At 41.3% G+C, this 21,383-nt stretch overlaps 1 protein-coding gene across 3 annotated transcripts; it reads left to right on the top strand.

The window, feature by feature from the left end:
• The first annotated feature begins 1,390 nt into the window (after nt 1-1,390).
• On the top strand, nt 1,391-19,993 carry sertad4 (SERTA domain containing 4). Of its 3 annotated transcripts, none has more exons than XM_040138145.1 (4): nt 1,391-1,496; nt 14,894-15,066; nt 15,351-15,469; nt 16,462-19,993. In XM_040138145.1, the coding sequence occupies exons 2-4, from the start codon at nt 14,913-14,915 to the stop codon at nt 17,344-17,346; spliced, it is 1,158 nt and encodes a 385-aa protein (XP_039994079.1). In that variant the 5' UTR covers nt 1,391-1,496; nt 14,894-14,912; the 3' UTR covers nt 17,347-19,993. The 3 variants fall into 3 exon arrangements, with proteins under 3 accessions (XP_039994079.1, XP_039994077.1, XP_039994078.1); XM_040138143.1 differs by lacking the exon at nt 1,391-1,496 and adding an exon at nt 1,596-1,933; XM_040138144.1 differs by lacking the exon at nt 1,391-1,496 and having other exon boundaries at nt 14,777-15,066.
• Nucleotides 19,994-21,383: the final 1,390 nt, after the last annotated feature.

Raw genomic sequence — 21,383 nt, 5'->3', positions numbered from 1 at the left:
TTTGTGTGATCGTGGTACAAACCTTCATTCGTAGTTTTAGCTGTTTAAAAAAAAAAAAAAAAAGGAAAAGAGCGAGAAAACAAGATCAGAGATATAAGGTTTTTACAATTAACTGTGTTCTCCAGCACATTCCACAGCTCAACACAGAACAAAGTGCTTAGGGGGAGAAATGCTGGAAAATAAGATTCAGTGGCTGCTGCCGAATCAAAGGGGAAATGCATAACAGATGAGAGGGGCTTGCTCCCTCCCCTCTCTTTGTCGGTCACATCCCTGCAGAGCAGATATCCAACACACAACCCTTCTAAAAAAAAAAAAAAAAAAAAGTGTTGGAATGCCTTCAAGTGCTGTCGGAAATATGATGATTACGAATTTAGTGCACAGTCCCGAACAAAGTAGTATTAAAATGACATTATGAGACTATTAAAGGAAAATTAACGCCTAAGTAAATAAAAACACTGATGAGTAAGCCGACGGTAAAATTGGTGATGTGTGGCTATGTTAATGGGTTGATGGCTTGGTAATAATAAGAGCCTACAAACAGCTGAAACATTTAGTTAATTGACATGAGAAAAAAACAGCAACAATTTTGATTGTAAAGCGACGAGGGAGTAGTCGATTGATTGATCAGTTGATTAACAGACAATGTTTACTATCGACTATTGCATCTATTTTGACAATTTTTCAAGCACAAATTGTAATCATTGGATGTTTCTTGGCCTTTTATTAGTGTTAGTTGAATTTAGTGTTAGGGTTTTGACTGATGGTCAGAATTTATTTACTAAGCACTTAATTAATTGGTCGATCAAGAAAATATGAGGCAGATCAAGAGATACTTAAAAAAAACTGCTGGTTGCAGCCGTAATTTTGATCAATTGATTTATCATTGAAATCATTTTAGAGTAAAAATGCCAAAAATGTCCTGGTTCCAACTTGTCAGACGTGAAATGTGCAGCTTATCTTGGTTTTATATGTTAGTAAATTAAGTATCATTCGGTTATAGGTTGTTGGTTGGATGAGACAAGCATTCTGAAGATGTCACAGTGGACTGTGGAAATAGTTTCGGGCCGTTTTCAGTGTTTTGTTTATTTATTTATTTGCCGTTTCGTGGACAACACTACGGGTCAAAAATGTAGAAAACAATTGACAAATCAATCGATAATGAAAATAATCATCAGTCGCGGCATAATCAACACAAACGTAAACAACGGGAGCAGTCATTCTAGAGCTGTTACAATAGGTCACTGGCTGTTCCCTTTTCAACTTGGTGAACAGGGGAGTGGGGAAAACTCCGAGCAGCACCTGAACTCCTCAGCAGTAGTTGACTGCGGGGAATGGAGCTGCGACGCTGGTGTTGTTTTCTCCGCCACACATTCATATTAACTGTCAACCCAGCCGTGACGACGTGAGCTGCTCGGGACCTTCAGCACGGGAAGCCGCCGTGAATGGACTAGGCCAGCACACAGCCGAAAGAGTCAAAGCTCACCTATTGCTATTCAGTAAGGAGAGGGGTGGGGGGGGGGACATAAAACAACACCAAAAAAACAAACAAACAAACAAACAAACACAAAAAAAAAAAAAAAAAAAAAAAAAAAAAAACCCGCCGTCTACCAGTGCCAGTGAGGAAAGCGCGTGGGGATGCTTCGCGCGGGTCTGGCGAGAGAAACGCGCGCGCTTCACGATTAGTATTTAGACAAGTAGCTAATGAACTAGTAATTACGTAAGTGGCGTTTAAACCGCCTGTGTGTGGTTCGCGTGTCTGCTAGCAGGCTAAAATTAGAACAACGCGGAGCCAGCGGAGGACACGGTAGTATTTATTCAGTGGGAGTTTTTTTTTTTTTTTTTTTGGTCGTTTTTCACCAACGCACCTTGGATTTCCGTCGTTGCCACCGAGCAAGTGTGGAGCCGAGGACGACGTCGAAACAATTCGAGACAGGTAAGATCACATTCCTGCAGCTTAAAATGGCAACAACGTGGCGTTGGTACTGAGAAGTAAAAGTATGTCATATCATCTTTGCCACCGTAAGTTATCCCTCTCACATACTGTGGGGTTTTTTTCTCTCTCTCGCTCTCTCTCACGAGTTCCAATTTGTGTGTCCTTTGTTGTCACAATGCGATGATTAACAAAAGCTCACAGCATCCCACCTGGAGTCGGACTCAATGTTGGCGAGTGCACATCCTTCGCTGCCACCCGCACTTGATATGCCATTCAGTTAGGGCCACCTGAGCCGAAAACAAAGACTTCTTCTAAAGGTTATGTTGAAAAAAAGAAATGCCATGTGAAGTACTTTCCCAGAGCAGTTCTGCGTAATCTCCGTCAAGCCACGTGAGCAACGACAATAAAAACTTGACAGGTACATAACATAGATACAGCTCATTAAAACCGAATACGCTTAAGGTGGCTCTGTTGCTTTAGCTAAATTGCTGTAGTCAAAGACAAAGTAATGTTCACTGAACTGAGCAAACTATTGGATAAACCTGTATTAGATTGATGAGATCTAATACGGCGGGATTAATGAGGAATCCGGGCAGTCAATAGATCACACGTATGACATGACAAGAGACTCTGGGCTAACACATTATGCAGGCTGACATAACCAGCCACCCTCCTGGCATCCGTCCAGCCTCACTTCATTATATTGTGGGGACTGCGCTTGGCTGCAAATCCTGAAGTGGCGGTTGCCTGTATTACTGCTGCCTTCTGAAAGGAGGAGGGTTTAGGCGATTTAGCTGAATTCTGAGCTTCTGTTGTAATTCTCTCCTTGGTGTCATTTCTGTGCTGTCTCAGACTTAGTGTCACAGGCACCGACTCCACTCAGAGTGGACTATTAACACGGCATTAGCCCCAGAAGGGGTTTTCAAAAATTCCAACTTAACCTGTTTTAAGATTAAAAACTATCTCCCCTCTGTCTCTAACCTTCTTTATCTGCCGCTTTGGTGAAAGAAAGGCTTCTGGCACAGTGGGGTGGTAAAAGGGTTGGATGCGCTTCACCTCCACTCACTGCCAACAACATCCGGAATCACTTGCCAGGAATTCCACCTTTGCTATTTGTTTCGCTCGGAGGGAAAAGTGAGTTATGTGGAATATCGTGAGGCACGCAACAGGGAAGAGCATCCAGCGTGGATTCAACTCCCAGACCAGAGAAGAGGGGTTGTAATAAGAGGAAGCACTCTGGCTTTGCAGCATGGTGGACGGGTTCCTGGCATCTAGCTCGGGCAAGTCCGATGCCAGGTTCCTTCTCTTTGCCGTCTGCCAAAGCGCTCCACCCCATCATCTTTATCAAAAGCCCTCGCTGCGATTCCCCTTTGCCAGTTCTGTCGCGGCGCTATCAATCATATCTAGCTCTCAGCAGACACTTCTGCTCATTAAGGATGTGAACCTGTAGGTAACTTGCAGCCCCCCTAGACATTCATCTCTCTCTCAGCAGGGTGCAGAGTCTCACATCTGGAACAGCATTTCAAAACATGGCTCTCAGCAGACATGTAGTGTATGGTGAAGGAGATTCAATACATTTTTAAAGGCTGCCTTTCAGCAGACGCAGTGCCAAGCATACAATTAACAGCGCTTGAAGTGTGTTGCTCATACGCAAACCTGTAATGGTTTGTAATTTGCCAGAAAAGGCAGAATAAAGCAGGTGCATTGGATAATGTATATTGCAGTGCAGTCACTGGTGATGATACTTGGCTGGCTTCACATCTCGTTCCCTTTGTCCCTCTCTTTTGCCGCTTTGTTTTGTGTGAAAGATTTCAGCCAAGACAAGTTGAGCTGCTTTAGTGTGTGTGTGTGTGTGTGTGTGTGTGTGTGTGTGTGTGTGTGTGTGTGTGTGTGTGTGTGTGTGTGTGTGAGAGGACTGCAGGGTGTAGCCCCAGACTTCTTTCTTCCCCTCAGGCACTGCTTCCCTGTCATGAATATGCCTTTGTACGCCAGAGAGACACACAACTGAGGTGGACAACTTGAGAGGAAAGGAGAGCACACATTTGTTTCTACAAAGTGTAAAAACAGAGGAAGGTGTGACGTGACCGTTATTTATAGCAAAGACCTTATGACTTCACCACTGAAAAAACTGCATTTACAATCTGAGATCCTACACCGATAAATCCTTTAGTCGCTCTAAAAAATATATTTTCTCAACAATTCTTCTCAGCAATTTTCTGTATGTGTCTGTAATTAATGTAGACCTCCACGGGAAAATTTATTTATTCAGACAAGCTTAATGCAACATTTGCAAACACTGGTTCAAAATGCCTCACATTCCAAAAAGTAAAAGATGTTTATCACTTGTCATAAGTGGTAGCATGTGTGTGAGTGTGCTGGATGTCACACCCCTTTCATTAGCTTTGAAAATGTCCTCCAATACCTTACTCTAATATAAAGAACATAGCCTGAAATTCCTCTAACATTGTTTGTTCAGGAGTGTAAAAGGGATTACTTAGGGATATTGTAATGTGACAAAATGTTGTTTTAAAAAAAAAAAAAAATAAGCACATGCCAATGCCCTTGTCTGTCTGTAATGTGCTGCATTCACTTCTAGGAGCATGGCACTGACGTACCCACAAAGCCCTGGCCTGTTAACCCTCACAGCCACAACAAGCCATCCCCAGATAGACCATAATGCAGCTCCGTACAGCCGCCCTGTCACAACACATGTGTCACCACTCAGCAAGAAGAGCGCCGGGTGAAACCCTGAGGGCCCCGAACCCAGCTTAGTCATGCCACTGCGGCCAAGACAGCCCTCCACCCTTTACACACTGCTCTGATGCCTCCTGACAGGCTGCAAGCTGGCACAAACACAATCTGAGATGCAACCAAAAAAAAAAAAAGAAGAAATTATTATCAATATAACACAGCATAAGAGTGGAAGGGCAGAGGAGGCTGCAGCTCGGCTGGCCCTTATTCTTGTCCAACATCAGGCTATCCTGAAAACAAACTTATCAGCAGACAGGAATGTTGATATTGAATGATGCTGACAAACCTTAAATTAAATTCAGTGACACCGTCTCTTTACACCCAATGCTAGTATGGTAAACATTTTTGTTTTCTACATTAAGTTGTAGAAATACGAACCATAATCACTGCTGGACATAAATCGTATGCGTGATCATCCAGTGTGAACGTGATTTCTCTAAACTGGGCGGCCTTGAAAAGTCAGAAAAAAAACTTGCTTAGATGATGAATATGTGCCCGTTGTCGTCTTCTTCATTATAATAATAATTAGGCATTGAGATATGCGCTGAACAAAGTGCCATCTGGCTTCATAATCAATACTTAAATTATGGCACGGACACATTGTTACTATACATTACATCCAGTTTGTGTACTCAGCACTTGGGCTAAAAAATATATATGTATTGGCAGGATTCGAAGAAATTAAAATAATGGGTCTAATTTAAGAAAGGAGGCTTAAGTACTCACTCTGCTTGGCTCTCTGAAACGTGCAAAAGTTTGCATAGATGCCTTAACATTATTGTAAGTAAACTTGTGCACAAGGACGTAAATGTCGCATTTACTAAACCACTGTAGAAGCGTTGGGAGCCAGGCTGTGTAACGTTAAATCTAAATGACGGGGTTTACGAGTCCTACTTAAGTCCCACGAAACAACTAAAAAAATGTTTAAGTCCCAAATCCTACACAAATTCCTATGCAAGGATCTGATGTCACACATAAGTAGAAGACCTTCAAGGTTTTCAGTGCACCAAAGTTTATGTGAAAGCCCAAAAAGCATTGATTCAGTGTTTTGGCATTGATTTCTTTTTTTGAGCATGCCTCTGCAAAGCATCTCCAGCTTTTCTCTCTAATTTGCCCAGCGTGGCTATTCTCAGTGTTTTCTGTGTGACTGTGGTCCACTCTACTAGCAGGGGGCTAATTGCTTGCGATTCGAGTGTCTCAATTTTGATTCATGGCATACAGTGCCTTGTTGTTGCTCCTCCGAAGGAGAACTTGCTGTCATGAAACGTATTATCTATTCTCTATCTGTTTTGTCTTGCTGTGTGCTTCACTCTCTGGTGCCAGCACTTGCACACTCTCCGCCCCCACGCCAACAGGCTTATTGACGGAATGGCGCTTCTCCATATTGAGAAGAAGTATTCTGTATCTTGGCGTAGAACTCTCAGTTACAGCATGATGAGCAGCATCTTGGTGACTTTCTCTCCCGCAGTTTATTAGTCATTAGCCCACTTTCTGCCTGGTTTTTACCTGCAGTTTTTACCTTGTAGCGTCTAGATCCAAGTATTTACATTAATAACCGTTTTTTGTAATGTACCACTGAAGGTAGCAGTACTCCAGTGAAAGAGGAGAAGAAGAGGGCAGAAAGTAGATGTACACTACCCAAATTTCAGAGCATTAAAAAGGCATTCAGAAGGCCATCACATGAGAAACACTGAGTGTAAAGTGTATATTTTCAATGGAAACTCCACATGGTAATAGAGATGACTATAAACAGAGTATTACAAAGAAAAGAGATCAGTAGTCATAAATAACACAGTGTCTCTGTGTTTTATAATACCAAAAAAAGAGGTACTGAGGATTTGCAGTTGTGATCATTAATCTTGAACTTGACCTTCAGTAGCCAAGTTTCCATCCAAATGTAGCCCAAATTTTAACAGAAATTCCAGAAAACTGATGAAAATGCAAATAATGCGTCGATCCACTACTGCTGCGCAAATATTAAGAGTTGGTTGCATCTAATGAAAATGAATATTCCACTAATATTCCTGTTTACATGCAGCTTTGCATACTCTGATTAACGTAAAACGACCCCATGACATACATCCTATGGCTATGCCCTGTCTAATTTTATTGCCCTAAGGAGGTATCGAAAAGGTCAACGTTGTAATATCTGGGCATATCCAAAAAAACCTGTTGATATCCTGTTGATATTCCGAATGTGCAGAAAATATCAAATATATAACCCACGTGTCTTAATCAGCAAATGCCAAATTTGGAATATCCAACGGAATGTGCTGTTTACATGACCTGTATCAACCTGACCTCACCTTTATGGTCATATTCCGAATAACAGTGGAATATTAGTGTGCATGTAAACTTACTGAGTGACATTACAGTCCATGCTTCATGTTCTTCAGGATTTATTTACTTGATCTGTTTCCATTGTACTTTTTCAATTTTAGCAATTTATTTTTTTTCAAATTTCTGACGTATTCACTCACGAACTGCGAAATCACTGTTGGCTAGCAGCTGCACTCATTTGTTGACCTTGTGTGAGCTTCTTAGTTATTTTGTACATGTCTCTACATTTCTGTGTCCATAATTGTTATATTATAGATGGAGCCCCCAATTTAATTTATACTTAGTGTAACCAAAAGTGATTCTGCCCAACTGCAAAGGGGTTCCAGTTCATGTTTGATTGAATTTCCAATGCAACTTTTGCAATAGCACCTAGATTTGATGTCATTGCACTCCCCCAATTCAGTCGCCGCGTGTGCATGTAATACAAGAGAGAAAAGAGGATTAAAAAGCTAAGCATCAAAGCGTTGTAGGTGACCAGGTAACACTCTAAAGATATAGTACAACAGGTACTCCACATGTGACAGATTTCAGTGGCCCCGTCCCTGTCAAAACAAATCAACATTCGGTTTCTGTGTGTTTGAGCAGAGGCAGCAGGCATCAAACTAAAAAAGAAATGCAGGGGAGCAGGGAAGGCAGTGCCAGCATTCAAGTTTTCCCTCTTCCTGTGAGATTCAAAGTGCGTGCCGTGAGATCACAGAACTCCGAGGAAGCCTGCTGTAGAAGCTCCTGTCAATGCAACCACAGGCAGCTCTTTCAGGGCTACGCCCACTTATCTTCTATCCCACTGTGGAGATGTATCACTTAGATTTGGTCCACCACGCAAACTGTTACTGTACACACACACACACACACACACACACACACACACACACACACATACACAGATCTGTCTGTGTCTATACAGGGATAAGTACTGACAAACACATGAGCTGACACTGACAAGAAGTGACATTGTAAAGAGTGACTTATAAAGGATTATTCTCACTTTGTACATATACATAAGGTTACTGTCAATGCACTTCCCAGTGCTTTATACTGTACATGTGGAGTACATTTCAGTTGACGCTCCTGCCAGTTTGCTCCCTCGAATTGTCCGTTTCATTTTAACAGTCTCATCCGTGAAATTAACTGTAAGGCATGGCACATGCTTCAACATACACTACGGTTAAGCATTAAAACCATCTAAGCGTCTGCACATTGTCATCAAGTCACAGTTATATTTTCATTTTAAATTGGTCTGTTATATAGATAATATAGTATTTGTATTATTAGGACGTGACAGGTAATCACAGATAATCACAGTTAATCCAGATAATACATGTAGATAGATATTAGATATTATTTTACTGTATGCCGAAGATTAATCATGTACTTTGTCATATTTAATAGCTTTCAAGTGTTCCAGCACTTCCTTTACGCACACTCTGTAGCAATCTTGGGATATCCAGTGGGCTACAGTTTAACCAAAACAAATGGTAAGATGGAGAATCAGGTAGCGAATTGTTACACTGTTCATTAGCAAAGTCGAAAACATGAATTGGCCCAACATGAGTTAGGAAATTGTAGTTCAGTCATTTGATAGTATTCTGGTTTAAACCAGATGCCAAATGCATATTTGTAGAAGCTGCTGCGAATTCTACTGCAATAAAGAGGGAGTATTTCATAAAATAATTTTGCCCATAAACACATAATTGTGATTAATGATTGTGATCATGGTCTTCAGCTGTATAAATCTGTGTAATAATAACACAGCCCTGTGTTTCATCAGTTGCATATTTTTCTGAAATTCTAATTCTTTAATCATAAATTCATAGTCAGTGTGTGTATGTTCTTTGTTCGCCTTTATTTGATTTATGGTTCTGGTGCACTAGGTGTGTCTGTATGTCTTTTATGGTAATGGAAGATTGCAGAACAAAATCTTACCAACATGCTCACGCCCGCAGAATTCCCTGTTCTACTATTTATCTTCCTGATTCTGTGCAGTTGTTAAATTGTGACACAGTGCATGCTTGTGTGTGCTGTGAAGACCCTCTTGGGCCGTCTGGGATCTATTTTGATGCGAAAACCACAGACATGAACTCGATTCACTGCTATCTGTTCCCCTAAGGTTCGGAAACACTTACTAAAAACCTGGCCAAAAGAACAGGGAGTAAACACTTAACACACACACACACACACACACACACACACACACACACACACACACAGAGTGATACAGCATACACTCTGTCAAACACATGCTGGATCGATTAGCATTTTTGAGGCCGCAGAGAAAATTACTTTGAGAGAGCACAAAGTTTATTAGAGGCATGTTTCATACTCCCCCAGAATCACTGTACAAATGAAATCTTCCCCCACGTTTGGCTTAAATATCAGTTTTTCTTTGACTGTTTTTTATTCAATGCAGGTGGAGGACAAGTAAGTCGAAGTTCCAAACGCTCTTAAAAAGCCACAGCTGAAAGAATGAAGATAAGAGGCAGATAAGCTAAAGGCTCTTCCATATATTGTTTCACCGTTTACAGTCAGCCTGTTTCTTTTTCAAGTTGCTATTTGACACAGGTGGAGGCTTACATAGCGGAGGGGTCATAGTTTACCCATTTTAATAACATAAATGCCTGTGACCAGAGACAGCACTTTGATCATAAAAACCTGCTGTGGATACTGTGCAGCAATTGAAATGTGAAAATAAGAGCTGCTGGCCTACAGTCCTTATATCTAAGGCATGCAGCAGAGGAATGTGTTCACAGAAAAATAAAAATGGATTCGCGTAGTCAAACCTAGACAACCTGAAGACTGTATAAAGTTGAATGGTAAAGCACAGGAGAAAGTCGAAACCGGATTTATTTTATTTATGTGTTGCAGTCACACTTTCTACCAGTAAATCTGCGAGGCCAATATATTGGCCGATATTAGCTTATTGCAGACATATTGGTATCAGTGTATATCAGCCAAGTAACCGGAAATTGCAGTACAGAAATGCCAAACTCAGTTTAAGGTAATTAAGAAACAGTGTTGCCATTACATAGTTTGTCCAACAGGAAGTTGTGTTCTTGTAGTGCAGTATGAAACTAGTTAGTCCTAGCATATTAAGGGGTCACAAAATGATTAGAAGAGATAGCATAGAGATTTCTGCTACACACATATTTGCTACTTTTATTGAGAAATACAGGATAGGATTACCTCTTAAAACTAATAACTATTCAAATTAGATGAAAACATAGTACCCTGTTTTGCATCACATCTCGCAGAGACCAGTCTTCATCCAGAGAGGTCACTCCTGCACACCTGTTTTTTCAGATTTTCTCTTGAAGAAGGATACAGTTGTGTGGTTGTGAGTGCTGCTCTTTTGGAGACTGTAAAGTAAAATGGATCTTAATGCGAATGTTGTTAACTAACAATACCCAAATTGAGTCCAAATCCCCAATTAACATCTTTAAAGCTGTCAAGGACACTGGATATTATTAGGGTGTGGATATCAAAAACACCTTGTTTTTAGGCAGCTAAAATAACACCTACAGTATATGTGTGAAAAGCCAGAATCTAACATTAGTAGTGTGGTCCTGGAGCACCTTGGTTGACTGTCATGGCCTTAGTTGACTTTCATTCCAAAATATTTAAGGACACTACAAGCTGTGCATGTCTGTGTGTGTGTGTGTGTGCCTGTCTATCTCAGCACTGGAGGGAGTGAGTCAATCACAGCAGCAGAAATCATCCCTGCGGGCGATCTGTCTCCACTCATGACAAGGCTCCTAAAGCACTTATCTTTCCTTCCCTGACTCATTCCATCTATCCATCCCTCCCTCAGCCCCTCCACCTCTCCCCATTCTCTCCTATTCTCTATCACTCTCTGTCTCCCTCCCACGGTTTGTCTCGTGCCCTGGCTCTGCAATTAACTTCTCATCATCAAAGGGTGTAATGAAAAAGAAGGCGAGATAGAGAGTCAGACAGAGGTAGGGAAGCTGTGAGAGAGGGAAGATAAGAGGGATGAAGCCAGAGGAGCTGTGACTGAACAGAGGTGAAGCTGTGTCTTACATACACACTCAGGTTCTTTTTTTTCCTCAAAATATACTCTGTGTTAAACACGATCACACGCACATAGCTCGCACTCGCTCTCAATCACTCACATTCCTGCGAGTTGCAGACAGAAATAGAGAAAGAGAGGGATGATATCCCCCCAGGAGATTTTTCTCTCCTCGTTCCATGTTTTTATTTCTCAACCAGTTTCTCCCTTCCTCTTTCACAGACGCACACACACTTGTTCACAGTCTCCCCTCCTCCTCCTCCTCCTCCTCCTCCTTTTCTTTGAAGAACAAGAAGTATTGCTGTACATGTAGGGAAGCTGCTCTGTCGGTATTCTCACTCATTGTTTTTTTTTTTCACCCCCCCCTCCGGTTCAGAGAGCTGTCAACTGTGACCGCTGTTGAAAGGATGTCAGTGAGAGAGACGGAGGGGGGGTTGAGACTAGGGGATGAAAGAGACGGTAAAAGAGGGAGGGGGAGATGTCGAGATGTAAGTCCCTGTGGAGGGCAGAGGGAGTGATGGTATGCTTGTTTCTTTGTGCCCAAGCAAACGTAGCAACAGCAGCAGTGAGGGGAGGTGATGGAGAGGAAAATAGCTGAGGGTAAAAAAGCAGCTCAGGGGGGAAATGAGAAGGGCCAAGGCTGCTAATTAACCATGGCACTAGCACTCAATAACGGTGACATAATTGGCCCTAGTTGGTGGTCCTTGGTGGGGGAGCCCTCAGCAATGGGATCTAGCTCACACAAGTACGGTTTGCCTCAGACGACAAGCTATAAAATCTGAATAATCCATAATGTAACACAGTGTCGAGTTGCACGCTCCATCGGACAGTGGGAAGAAAACCTTCTCAGTTGGGGAAGGTTTCTTCCAGTTGGATTCCTCCTTTAGTTCTGCCATATACAGAATTTGATGGTGAATTGTGGAAGTAAACTGTATTTTGCATTCTTTTCCCCAAATTTTGAATCTGCCCTATCCATGGGCTACAGTCCTTGTCACTGTTAACTCGCTCTGTTGGTCTGAGACAAGCGTAGACAATTGTGTGTCCCTTGACAGACATGGAGTCACCAGCTGTTTCTTTTCACCTGTCATGGGTCGACGCATATCATTCATAGATCCCATTCCCTTTGCACTGGTCCCCATCAACCAGTAGCAATCATTACTGCAGGGAAGAGAACTGGCTCCCTACATGCAAACACTGTCAGTTGGCAGCGTTAATTCATCTATAAAAATTAGGCCAAAAAAGTTGAGAAAAATGAGACAAACTAAATAATAAAATAATTTTTTGAAATATGTTCTATAACGAATTAAGGAATACAGATTTTCTTAACAGGTAATGTCAAACTGTTACAGCAAACTGACATTATGAAAGATGAAACAAAGTGAGCAGATTAATTTTTAATTTGAAGGCCTTTCTTATCCAGTGACATGTACGCATCTCCAAAAAAATATATCTCCTTTCGATAAGCTGATTTAGCTGGCTAAGTACATGACCCGTTGTAAACTACTATTCAAACACAGTGGTTGTCAGCTGGAGAGTAGTGAGCATATCCATGCCCATTAAGTGCCTCTAAAGGTATCAGTATCCTTCAGAAAAGGTGCCTGTTGGATCGTTAAACAGCGTCTGAAAACCCCTCCCCTCACACTCTTCTGGTGTTATAATTGGGCTTTTCTCACACTGCTACTTCCATCACTTTTTGCATGTATTGCAACACTATGAATGCCCTTGAGGGGAGACTTTCCAAAAGTGTGAGCCGTTTTCCCAAATTTATACAATACCTTGTGTCTTTCGCTTCACTATGATGGCTGATCCCTTTTGGAACAGTTATAACACTTTTGCCTTGACGTGTTTTGGCGACTTGTTGTATAGAATTGTTTAATTCAAACACACCCTGGCCTTTACCCTGAGCGACACTAGTAAAATAAAGATTTGTGCTCCTACCAAGAAGTTTTAAATCCAAATTGTTGTGTAGAAGTGTCACTCAGCCTCTAATTTTGAGCTCCAGGTCAAGATTATGACAAACCATTTTTACCATCTATGGGTTTGTGCAGGCCATTATGGACAAAGTTGCAGATCAGTGAGCGAGGCCGCTTCAGAAGAGTTCAGAGCCCAATACACAATGATTGTAGTTATGCACATAAACCATGAAAAAGGACTTAGAGCGTAATAATACGCCTCCGGTTGCGTTTATGTGCATATGGCACAAGTAAAACGCAGGCTTGTGTTGAGAGCTTGATCAACTAAAATAGGAACTTAACTGTTTCATCACATGCGCGAGAGATGGGCAACTGAAAAACATGGCTGAAACACTTTTTGTGTAGACATCTCGCTAGTCTCTCCCCTGGGCCGATTGTCACAGGGACATGCAACCCCTTCACTACGATAAAGTGGCAATTCACAGGGGGGCTCTTGTTCATGAGTTAGGATAAGATGGGGCGTAAAATTGACAAAACAGACAGATTGGTGCTTCAACTGCAGAACTGGGCTGTTGTAGTTGACTGTTGATCTCAAAGCCTGTGTGAAAAGTCCTTAAAAGATACAAAATGTAAAGATGTTCTATGTAATCCATTACTCCCTGGGGCTAGTAAATCGGTTTGATAAGAGCATCACAGTCTGAGGTGATGTTTCAGTGGTTTTAGGTGTGTCTGATTAGTCTGTTAAAAGCAAACACTAGAAAAGCAGCACACAGAAATAAAACTGTTCATCCAAGCAAAGCAGGGAGCTTATTGAAGCGGACATTTTAATCAGCTACCCACCAGGGGTAAGGCTGAGATGGTGTCGCCTCAGTTTGATCTGTCAAGATGGGTTGTGGGCGATGACATCTACTCAAGCGGGCAGGTAGAGGAGGGGCAGGAGAAGCTTTGAGGAGGAAAGGTGGTGACAAGGAAGTCCAGCTGTTTATGCCTCAAACAGCTGGCTTTGCATTCTGCATGAAGAGGAGGAAACAACAACGAACCAAATGACAGACATTCACTGTGATCAAAAGGACGCTACAGCTTCTCACCGTGGATTTAGAAAATCACAGACAGACTCTGGCTCTCAGGGCCCTCAGTGTCTTCACAGAAGGGCTCTGTTTTCAGACTGAAAAAAGCTCAGTTGGCGGGTTAGTATTGCTGGCTGCCAAGTAAAGTTTCAGCCTCATGTTTCTTCTTATCTGCGTCAAGTGAGATGGCTTCAAATCTTTGTATTATTTAGAAATTGACGAACATTACCATTAATTCAAATAAAACAGGCATTTTGCCTGTTGGATACCTTTTGTCAAGTTGTTTGTCTTATGCACTGGACCCACACCGGCACAGTGCACAGCTCTGCATCCCAGATTACCACGCTGTTGACACAGCCTCCCAGTGCATTTCCATGCGCGGGATCCATTTCACCGAACAAATTGGTGTCAAACATCTCGCTTACTCTCCTACCACCTAATCAATAGGGAATTCGTGGTGTGAGTGGGTGTCATCTCTCCATCTGTGTCCCACTTGTTACATATCACAGAGCTGCCAGCCATCTGCCAATTTTTAGTGCTCACCATTGTTGTTGCTCAGATTTGTCACACAGCTTGCACAGAAGCTGGTTACTCCTCCACGCGACACCAGCGTATTTGCCAGTATCATAGATAAACATCTTGTTAACATTTACCACATCATTAGGAGAGCATATGAAAAATGCTTGTCAGATTAACGGGGATAACGTGTTCACTGTTAATGTGCATAAATACAAACTGGTGCTGAATTTACTAATAATACTCATATTGATTGACAGAACATTGATGGATGCACTGAGTAAACGAAAGTATCTCATTAATGATTTGACTGCTTTCTTTCTCACTTGATCGTACTGATTTCCATTTGCAGACCGAAATCAGAGAGAGAGATGACCCTCGTTTTGTCAATGAATCCTTTCCTGGACCCAGAAGGAGACCCACCACTCTCCCCATATCAGCCCATATGGGAATCGGAGCGCTGCACTAAGACTTGCCTGTCAAACCCTGCCCCGCCATGCAACTCTGAAGAGCAATTTACACAAGGTACACACACCAACACAAATGTTCATTCAGTCATTTATTTAAGCATGATTTGATTAGATGCTGTTCCACAAAACAAGCTCAGGCTGTGGTAGTTGCATAGATGTTCAAGGACCAGTAGTTAGCTGTACAGGTTTGTACCAAACAGTCCTGGTAGTAACTTAACATGTGGGATGGATCCTACCTATAATTTATTGGACTATGGCCCACTGGCCTCAAAAATGGAAGCATCTTCGTATGTGTAAATTATGAAAACTGATATATGGTAGTGTTTTCTCTCTCTCCAGAACCCCCCTGCAGGCGTGTTCCTGATCATGTTTCAGTGTCCAGGATTGCTTACTTCAAGAGGAAGTTTGTTGATGATGATGATGAGCCTTCCTTCAGTTTCAGGACATACTGCCAGACTGTAAGTATTCATTCGCTGATATTCCCAATTCATAGCACACGCTGTATCCTAAATGACCTTATTAGAATGTTGTACTAGACTGTACTACTGTGAATTTAGAGGGTTGTGAAAAAAACAAAAAATTTGGTCAAATTGTATGTGAAAAATCTGTTTTCACATCGAACAGTTATTTTTAAGTGAAGACATGCAAATCCAGAGTGCATTCAATTAACTAATTCTGCAAAGACTGATACTGTGTCCCAAATCACTATTCAGCTAATATTTCCTATATAATAGACAATCCACAATTTGCTCCATCATGCCATTGAGATTTCAGACACTTATGACTCATTGTAATTCTGTGTCATCACTGACACGTAGTTTCGCAGGACTTTAATTTTGGCATCTATTAAAGTGCATTGTGGTACTGTTAGCAGTAAGTAGTGTACATGTCATGACACATTACATTTTTGTTCCATTGGGGAATTTTTTTGATATAGCGTATCAATTCATACAGTAAATATAGTACAATATATTAAATAGGTATTGATTTTGGAAACAGCCTGTTGATTTGACTATTTAAAACAGGTCTAATCATTGCTGCCTGCAAGTATTGTAAGGAACATCTATCCAATATCTCAAATCAGATCAGATTTCCAAACAGATCTTTACAGTGAACCTTGTATATAAATGCTACATGGTAAAATACACCGTATTAACCATATATATATGTGTACGTAAACACCATTCAGCCCCACAATATTAAAACCGGTAACTAGTTGTAGTAGAATTTTAAAGCTTAAGCATTACGCTTTCTCGCCTGCACAGTTGTCTTTTTGAGGGCTTGTTTGCATTTTGATTTGCATCATTAGCTAAGTTAAAAAGATGAAAACTTACCTTACCTAACTGAGGTCGCTTAAAGTTGGTTGCGCACTTCAATCTGAATCAGCACCTCTGCCTCTTTTAAACTAACTGAGCAGGCTGCATAGATCTAATGGGATACTGTACTTCAGGTTGCACCAGTTTTGGAGGAGCGTGCTCACGTGCTGCGTCTTTCCCTGGAGAAGATGAGATTCATTGACGATCCTGAAGCCTTCCTCCGACGCTCCGTCCTTGTTAACAACCTCCTGCGCCGTCTGCGAGCTGAGATTCTGCTCCAGAGCACTGACTGGTGCTTCCCACCAAACCCGGCATTCCCCACTGGCACTTGCGTCCTCCCACCCAGCACTAACCTTGCGCACCAGGCACTCCACGGAGCAGTACCCACCCGGATTTGCTTAGCACCCCAAGCCGGACCGCCCTTCCGCAAGCGCCTCCGAATGGTCCGTGGAGGACAGGGGGATCTTCGCCCTGACTGTGCCCAGACATGCTGCTGCATCTACGCAGCGGCAGCTGCTGCAGGACACTACCTCCACCTCCCGTTTTCCATGTATGATGCAGCACTCTCTGCCTGCCCGTCCACACCACAGTCCTCCTCGTTTTTTCAGTTAGCTAGCCATAGTAAGTTAGGGCTGACAGTGGCTGTAGAAGAGCGTGATGATGAGGATGAAGATGTTGAAGAGGAGGAGGAAAATGAAGAAGAAGAAGAGAGAGAAGAGGAGGAGGAGGAAGAAGATGATGAAAGAAGACAAGCAGGGCCTTCTATTGATGTTGTTAAAGACAAGTCAAGCCCGAAAAGTAGGACTAGGACCGTGCTGGGTCATGCACACACAAGGACAGAGGAGGACAGCTGCATGACAGATAGGGTAGAAGAGGAGGAGGACGGAGAGCAGGAGGAGGAAGAGGAGGAGGAAGAGGAGGAGGAGGAAGAGGAGCAGGTTGTGAGACCTTGTCAGTGGGCCTCAGAGAGAGAGCTCCACAAGGTTAGCTTCTGGCACCGCAGGGCTCATAGACAATAATTGTGCGTTCTGAGAAATTACTTGCATTCTGCGTGTGTTAGAATGAAAACATAATGATGATGACAGCTGTCATCAGTTGAAGATTATTCAGATGAAGGTGTTAGCTACCTACACTATTGTAATACCAAGTCAGCTTTATTTTAACGGTTTTAAGATACTCTACACACAGACAAACTCAGTTCGGCTCTATTGCTAGTGTTATGGTCAGATAAAAAATAGAAAATTCTTGGCCACTCTTGGCACTGGATACATTTCTCAAGCAATTATGAAGGCTAAGGTCACATGGGTTGGGATCTGAAATCCCAAAGGTGAAGTGAAGCTTGCTATTGCACTGTCTCCAAGATCATTTTCAAGCCCCACAGCACAAAACTAAAGGTCTCGAATGGGGCTTTATATTGGTGCAACGGTCTCGTTTCAGGACCCTAAACAAGTCTATGAAATGAAGGGATGTGGATTTGCGAGTGTGTGCTTCTGTGCGTGTATGTGTGTGTGTGTTTGCAAGATATGATGTAGCATTTTAAAACTTGATTTTAAGCTGTTCTTTTTATTATGAAACATGGGTTACACGTAATTCTGTGTGCCTGTTGATTCTCATGCTGTCTCAGGCAATGGCGAGTGACTGTGCTGCAACGGCGGCACAATGTGTGTTCTTCAATTACTTCAAAAACAACAATCAAAAACATTGGAAATGTAAAATCACAATTTCAAGTGCCTTAGTGTTTTTTATAGATAAATGTGTATTGTGTGTTAATGTAATTGTTCTTGTTACTAAGTAGCTATCCTGCATTCCAAATGACTGCATTTAACTACAACACAACATGTAGTTCAATGCAGGGATTCTTTCAAATGTTGTTAAAAGGTTAAAATTTCAATTCAAACAAAATTTCCACACCCAAAATGTGTTCTCTTTGTTTTTAGTTCAAAATGCATGTTTTCTAGCACTACCTGTCTTGATAATGCACAAATGTAAAGCCAACCTTCAAGGACAGTTGCAAAAGCCTTGAAAAGCTAAGTCTGTTCAAAACCTCATTTACATTTGTTCGATTCAAGCAGAAAAGGCTTGTAATCATTTGGTTGGTCTGTCCATTAATGAGTATTTACCAAAAATTACTTGAATTTAAAAGCGTCAAACGTCATACTCTGATTTTAAAGATTTAAATGTCAGCATTATAATTAAATATTGTAAATACATATACACCAATGTCGGTTTTGCTGTTATCTTCCCAGTCAGTTGTTTTAGCGATTCAAACAAACAAATGTTTCATCACCAAGCAAGAAACACTCAATGAATCAATGTTGAACTTTAATTAAACTAGAAGCTAACGATCTGGCAATCAACAAATTGTTTGAAGTTTGTCCGTTCTCAAATAATTTGTGGAGACCCAATCAGCATCATATCACACCCAAAGCCTGGTTGCATAGGGAGAGGCTTGTCTCAGAAATAGCCAAAATTAGCTTAATTCAGCACCTTTTTTAAAATGATCATCAAAATGCTAAAAGGAATATTTCAAGATTTTGGGAAATATGCTTATTTGCTATCTTGCCTAGAGTTAGTAGAGAAGATCAATATCCCTTTCATGTCTGTGCAGTAAATATGAAGCTGGAGCCAGGAGACGATTAGCTTAGCTTAGCATAAAGACTGCAAACAGGGAAACAGCTAGCCTGGCTCTGACCTGAGGTAACAAAATCTGCCTACCAGCACCTCTAAAGCTCAATAATTAACAGCTTCATACTTACTTCACAGACATTAAAGACAGACATCGATCTTCTCAACTAACTCTCGGCAAGAAAGCAAATGAGCATATTTCCCAAAAATCTTGGTCTATTCTCTTAACTATCACAGTATTCCCCGCCTTTGTAGATTCATACCCGTGTGTGTTGCCTGAAGTTCAGGGCATTGCAAGCGTCTAGAATTGAGCTTGGCAGAGTGAAATCACATTGATTGTAGAACATTGTCAGCCTGTTTGGGTATATAGTGGTGATATACTGTATGGGATTTTAAAATAAAATAAATAAAATAGACCCGTGAGATATAGCACACCTTGGAGGAGCTGACAGACACATACTTGATTAAAAGTATAACCAATCAAGGACAGATAGAATTCCACACCAGTTCTAATCTACGTGTATATGAGCTTCTCTGTCATGACGGCATGATCAGTGGTTTCTTGTTTGTTGGTGTGTCTCTTGTTTGGCACTTTTGAAGATTAGGGTCCTCACACTGATGACAAACCCAAACCAAAGTTGTTAAAAAAAAATGGAAAGATATATCCGTCAGTAGTGATTTTTTTCTCTTCTGTCCTTTTTTTTGTGACTTACCCTATAAGGCACAGGTCATTTGGATGGTTTCAGTTGGTTTGCAAGGTGGAATTATTCCTGCCTCGTCCTGTCTTTTTTTTGATGTACAAAACTGACAGTTTGCATCCCTTATGGCATAAGTGACGGATCTACGACAAGACAAGTCGAGTACCAGGCTATTTCATTTTAATTCTCTAAACCCTGTGATTATCGGTGGTATTTTTAAAATGACAGAATTTGACAAAGCAATATTTGTTTCTGAGACGAGAACATGTAAAACTGCATTGTCTGTTATTAAAAACAACAAAAGAGCAAGTCTGCTCTGATAATTTTATGTGATGTTCTGTGACAAGTGTAAAGCTCAGTAAAAGAAATGTTAAAAAAATTTTGCTTCCTACTTTTATTCTTTCACATTACAACCACGCTCATTCTTGCAGCTTTCAAATACAATACAATGAGATGTGTGTGTGTGTGTGTGTTAACGTGGGTGTGTGAATTCCTATTTATTGTCTTGCCTCCCATCCTGTCTGCTGTTCAGTGGAGTGTGGCACTGCAGCATATTGCACTCACCAAATGTCTCTCAGGTGTCACTTTGCTGCTCGATTCTTGTTAATCTTCTTGACATTACGCTCAGAGCAGTCACCTCCACACTCCTCCCTGCACTCCTTGTCATATCTATTGTCCCTGCAATACTCACTTTTGTTGTAATGTAAAACAGACCCTTCTACATGTAGCCCATACAATTTAGGGATAAGCCAGGGACCATTTAAAAATATACTCTATCCGGACTCTATCTTCTAGCATAATGTAGTCAGTGCTTACACAGTACTGTCATCATCTAATATTACAGGGCTTTAGGTTAAATGTGCTTTTGATCCAGTAATAGTGCTCACTATGTGTTCCCTAATTACTGGATTATTTCTAACGCTGGAAAGGTTGTGTGTGACATTGCTCTGGATCGCTTGAAAGCAGCTAAGCCATTGTAGCACATACTGTAGAGAGTGTGTGTGTGTTGCGGGCATGTGTGTGTGTGTTGGTAGGATGTAACAGTGTGAAGTGGGGAGGTTAAATCATGGGTCTGAACATCTTGCCAGCTCTGTTGCAAGGTGAGGATGGAAGATCATCTTTTCACGTCTGCCGCAGGGGTGTGTGTATCCTGCCGCTCAGCCTGCCCCCATCTTTCTCTCTACTTCAGACGCCTCAGTTTCAGTCTCTCATTTCGTTACTTTTGCTATTACTGGACTGACCACCACAGCCCTGTCAGACCACCTGTCATGTTCCAAATGTGTTCTTGAGAATGGATGTTAAATTGGATGTTATTTAACACTTGGTTATGTTATATAGTAGTTATATATATATTGTTACAGTAATTTTTCAAACAGTTGGACTAGTAATTTTCAGGTCAGTTTTTTCAATTTCACAGTTGTACTACTACCACGTCAGATGCTGGACGTTTCACCCATTTATCTACTACTTTAGTTTTTTCATGGGTTATCCAATATTCTTAGCTAACTACTTCAACAATTTATCCTATATTTTAGCTAGGTATTTCGATCGTTTTAGCCAAGTATTTCAAACATTTGGCCAATACATGAACCTAACTATTGAATTTTTTCTTCATTACTTTTAGTCATCTATTTTTAACCATTCATTTTTAGCTATTTCACCATTTATCCATTATTTCTTAGCTAACTAACTGTTTATCAATCACATTTACAAGGTTAATGTAATAGTTTTGA

The sequence above is a fragment of the Xiphias gladius genome, chromosome 10 (assembly GCF_016859285.1).
Source record: "Xiphias gladius isolate SHS-SW01 ecotype Sanya breed wild chromosome 10, ASM1685928v1, whole genome shotgun sequence".
In the NCBI taxonomy this organism is placed as follows: domain Eukaryota; kingdom Metazoa; phylum Chordata; class Actinopteri; order Istiophoriformes; family Xiphiidae; genus Xiphias; species Xiphias gladius.
The sequence above is the reverse complement of the archived record's forward strand: the minus strand, read 5'-3'. Positions and strand labels throughout refer to the sequence as shown.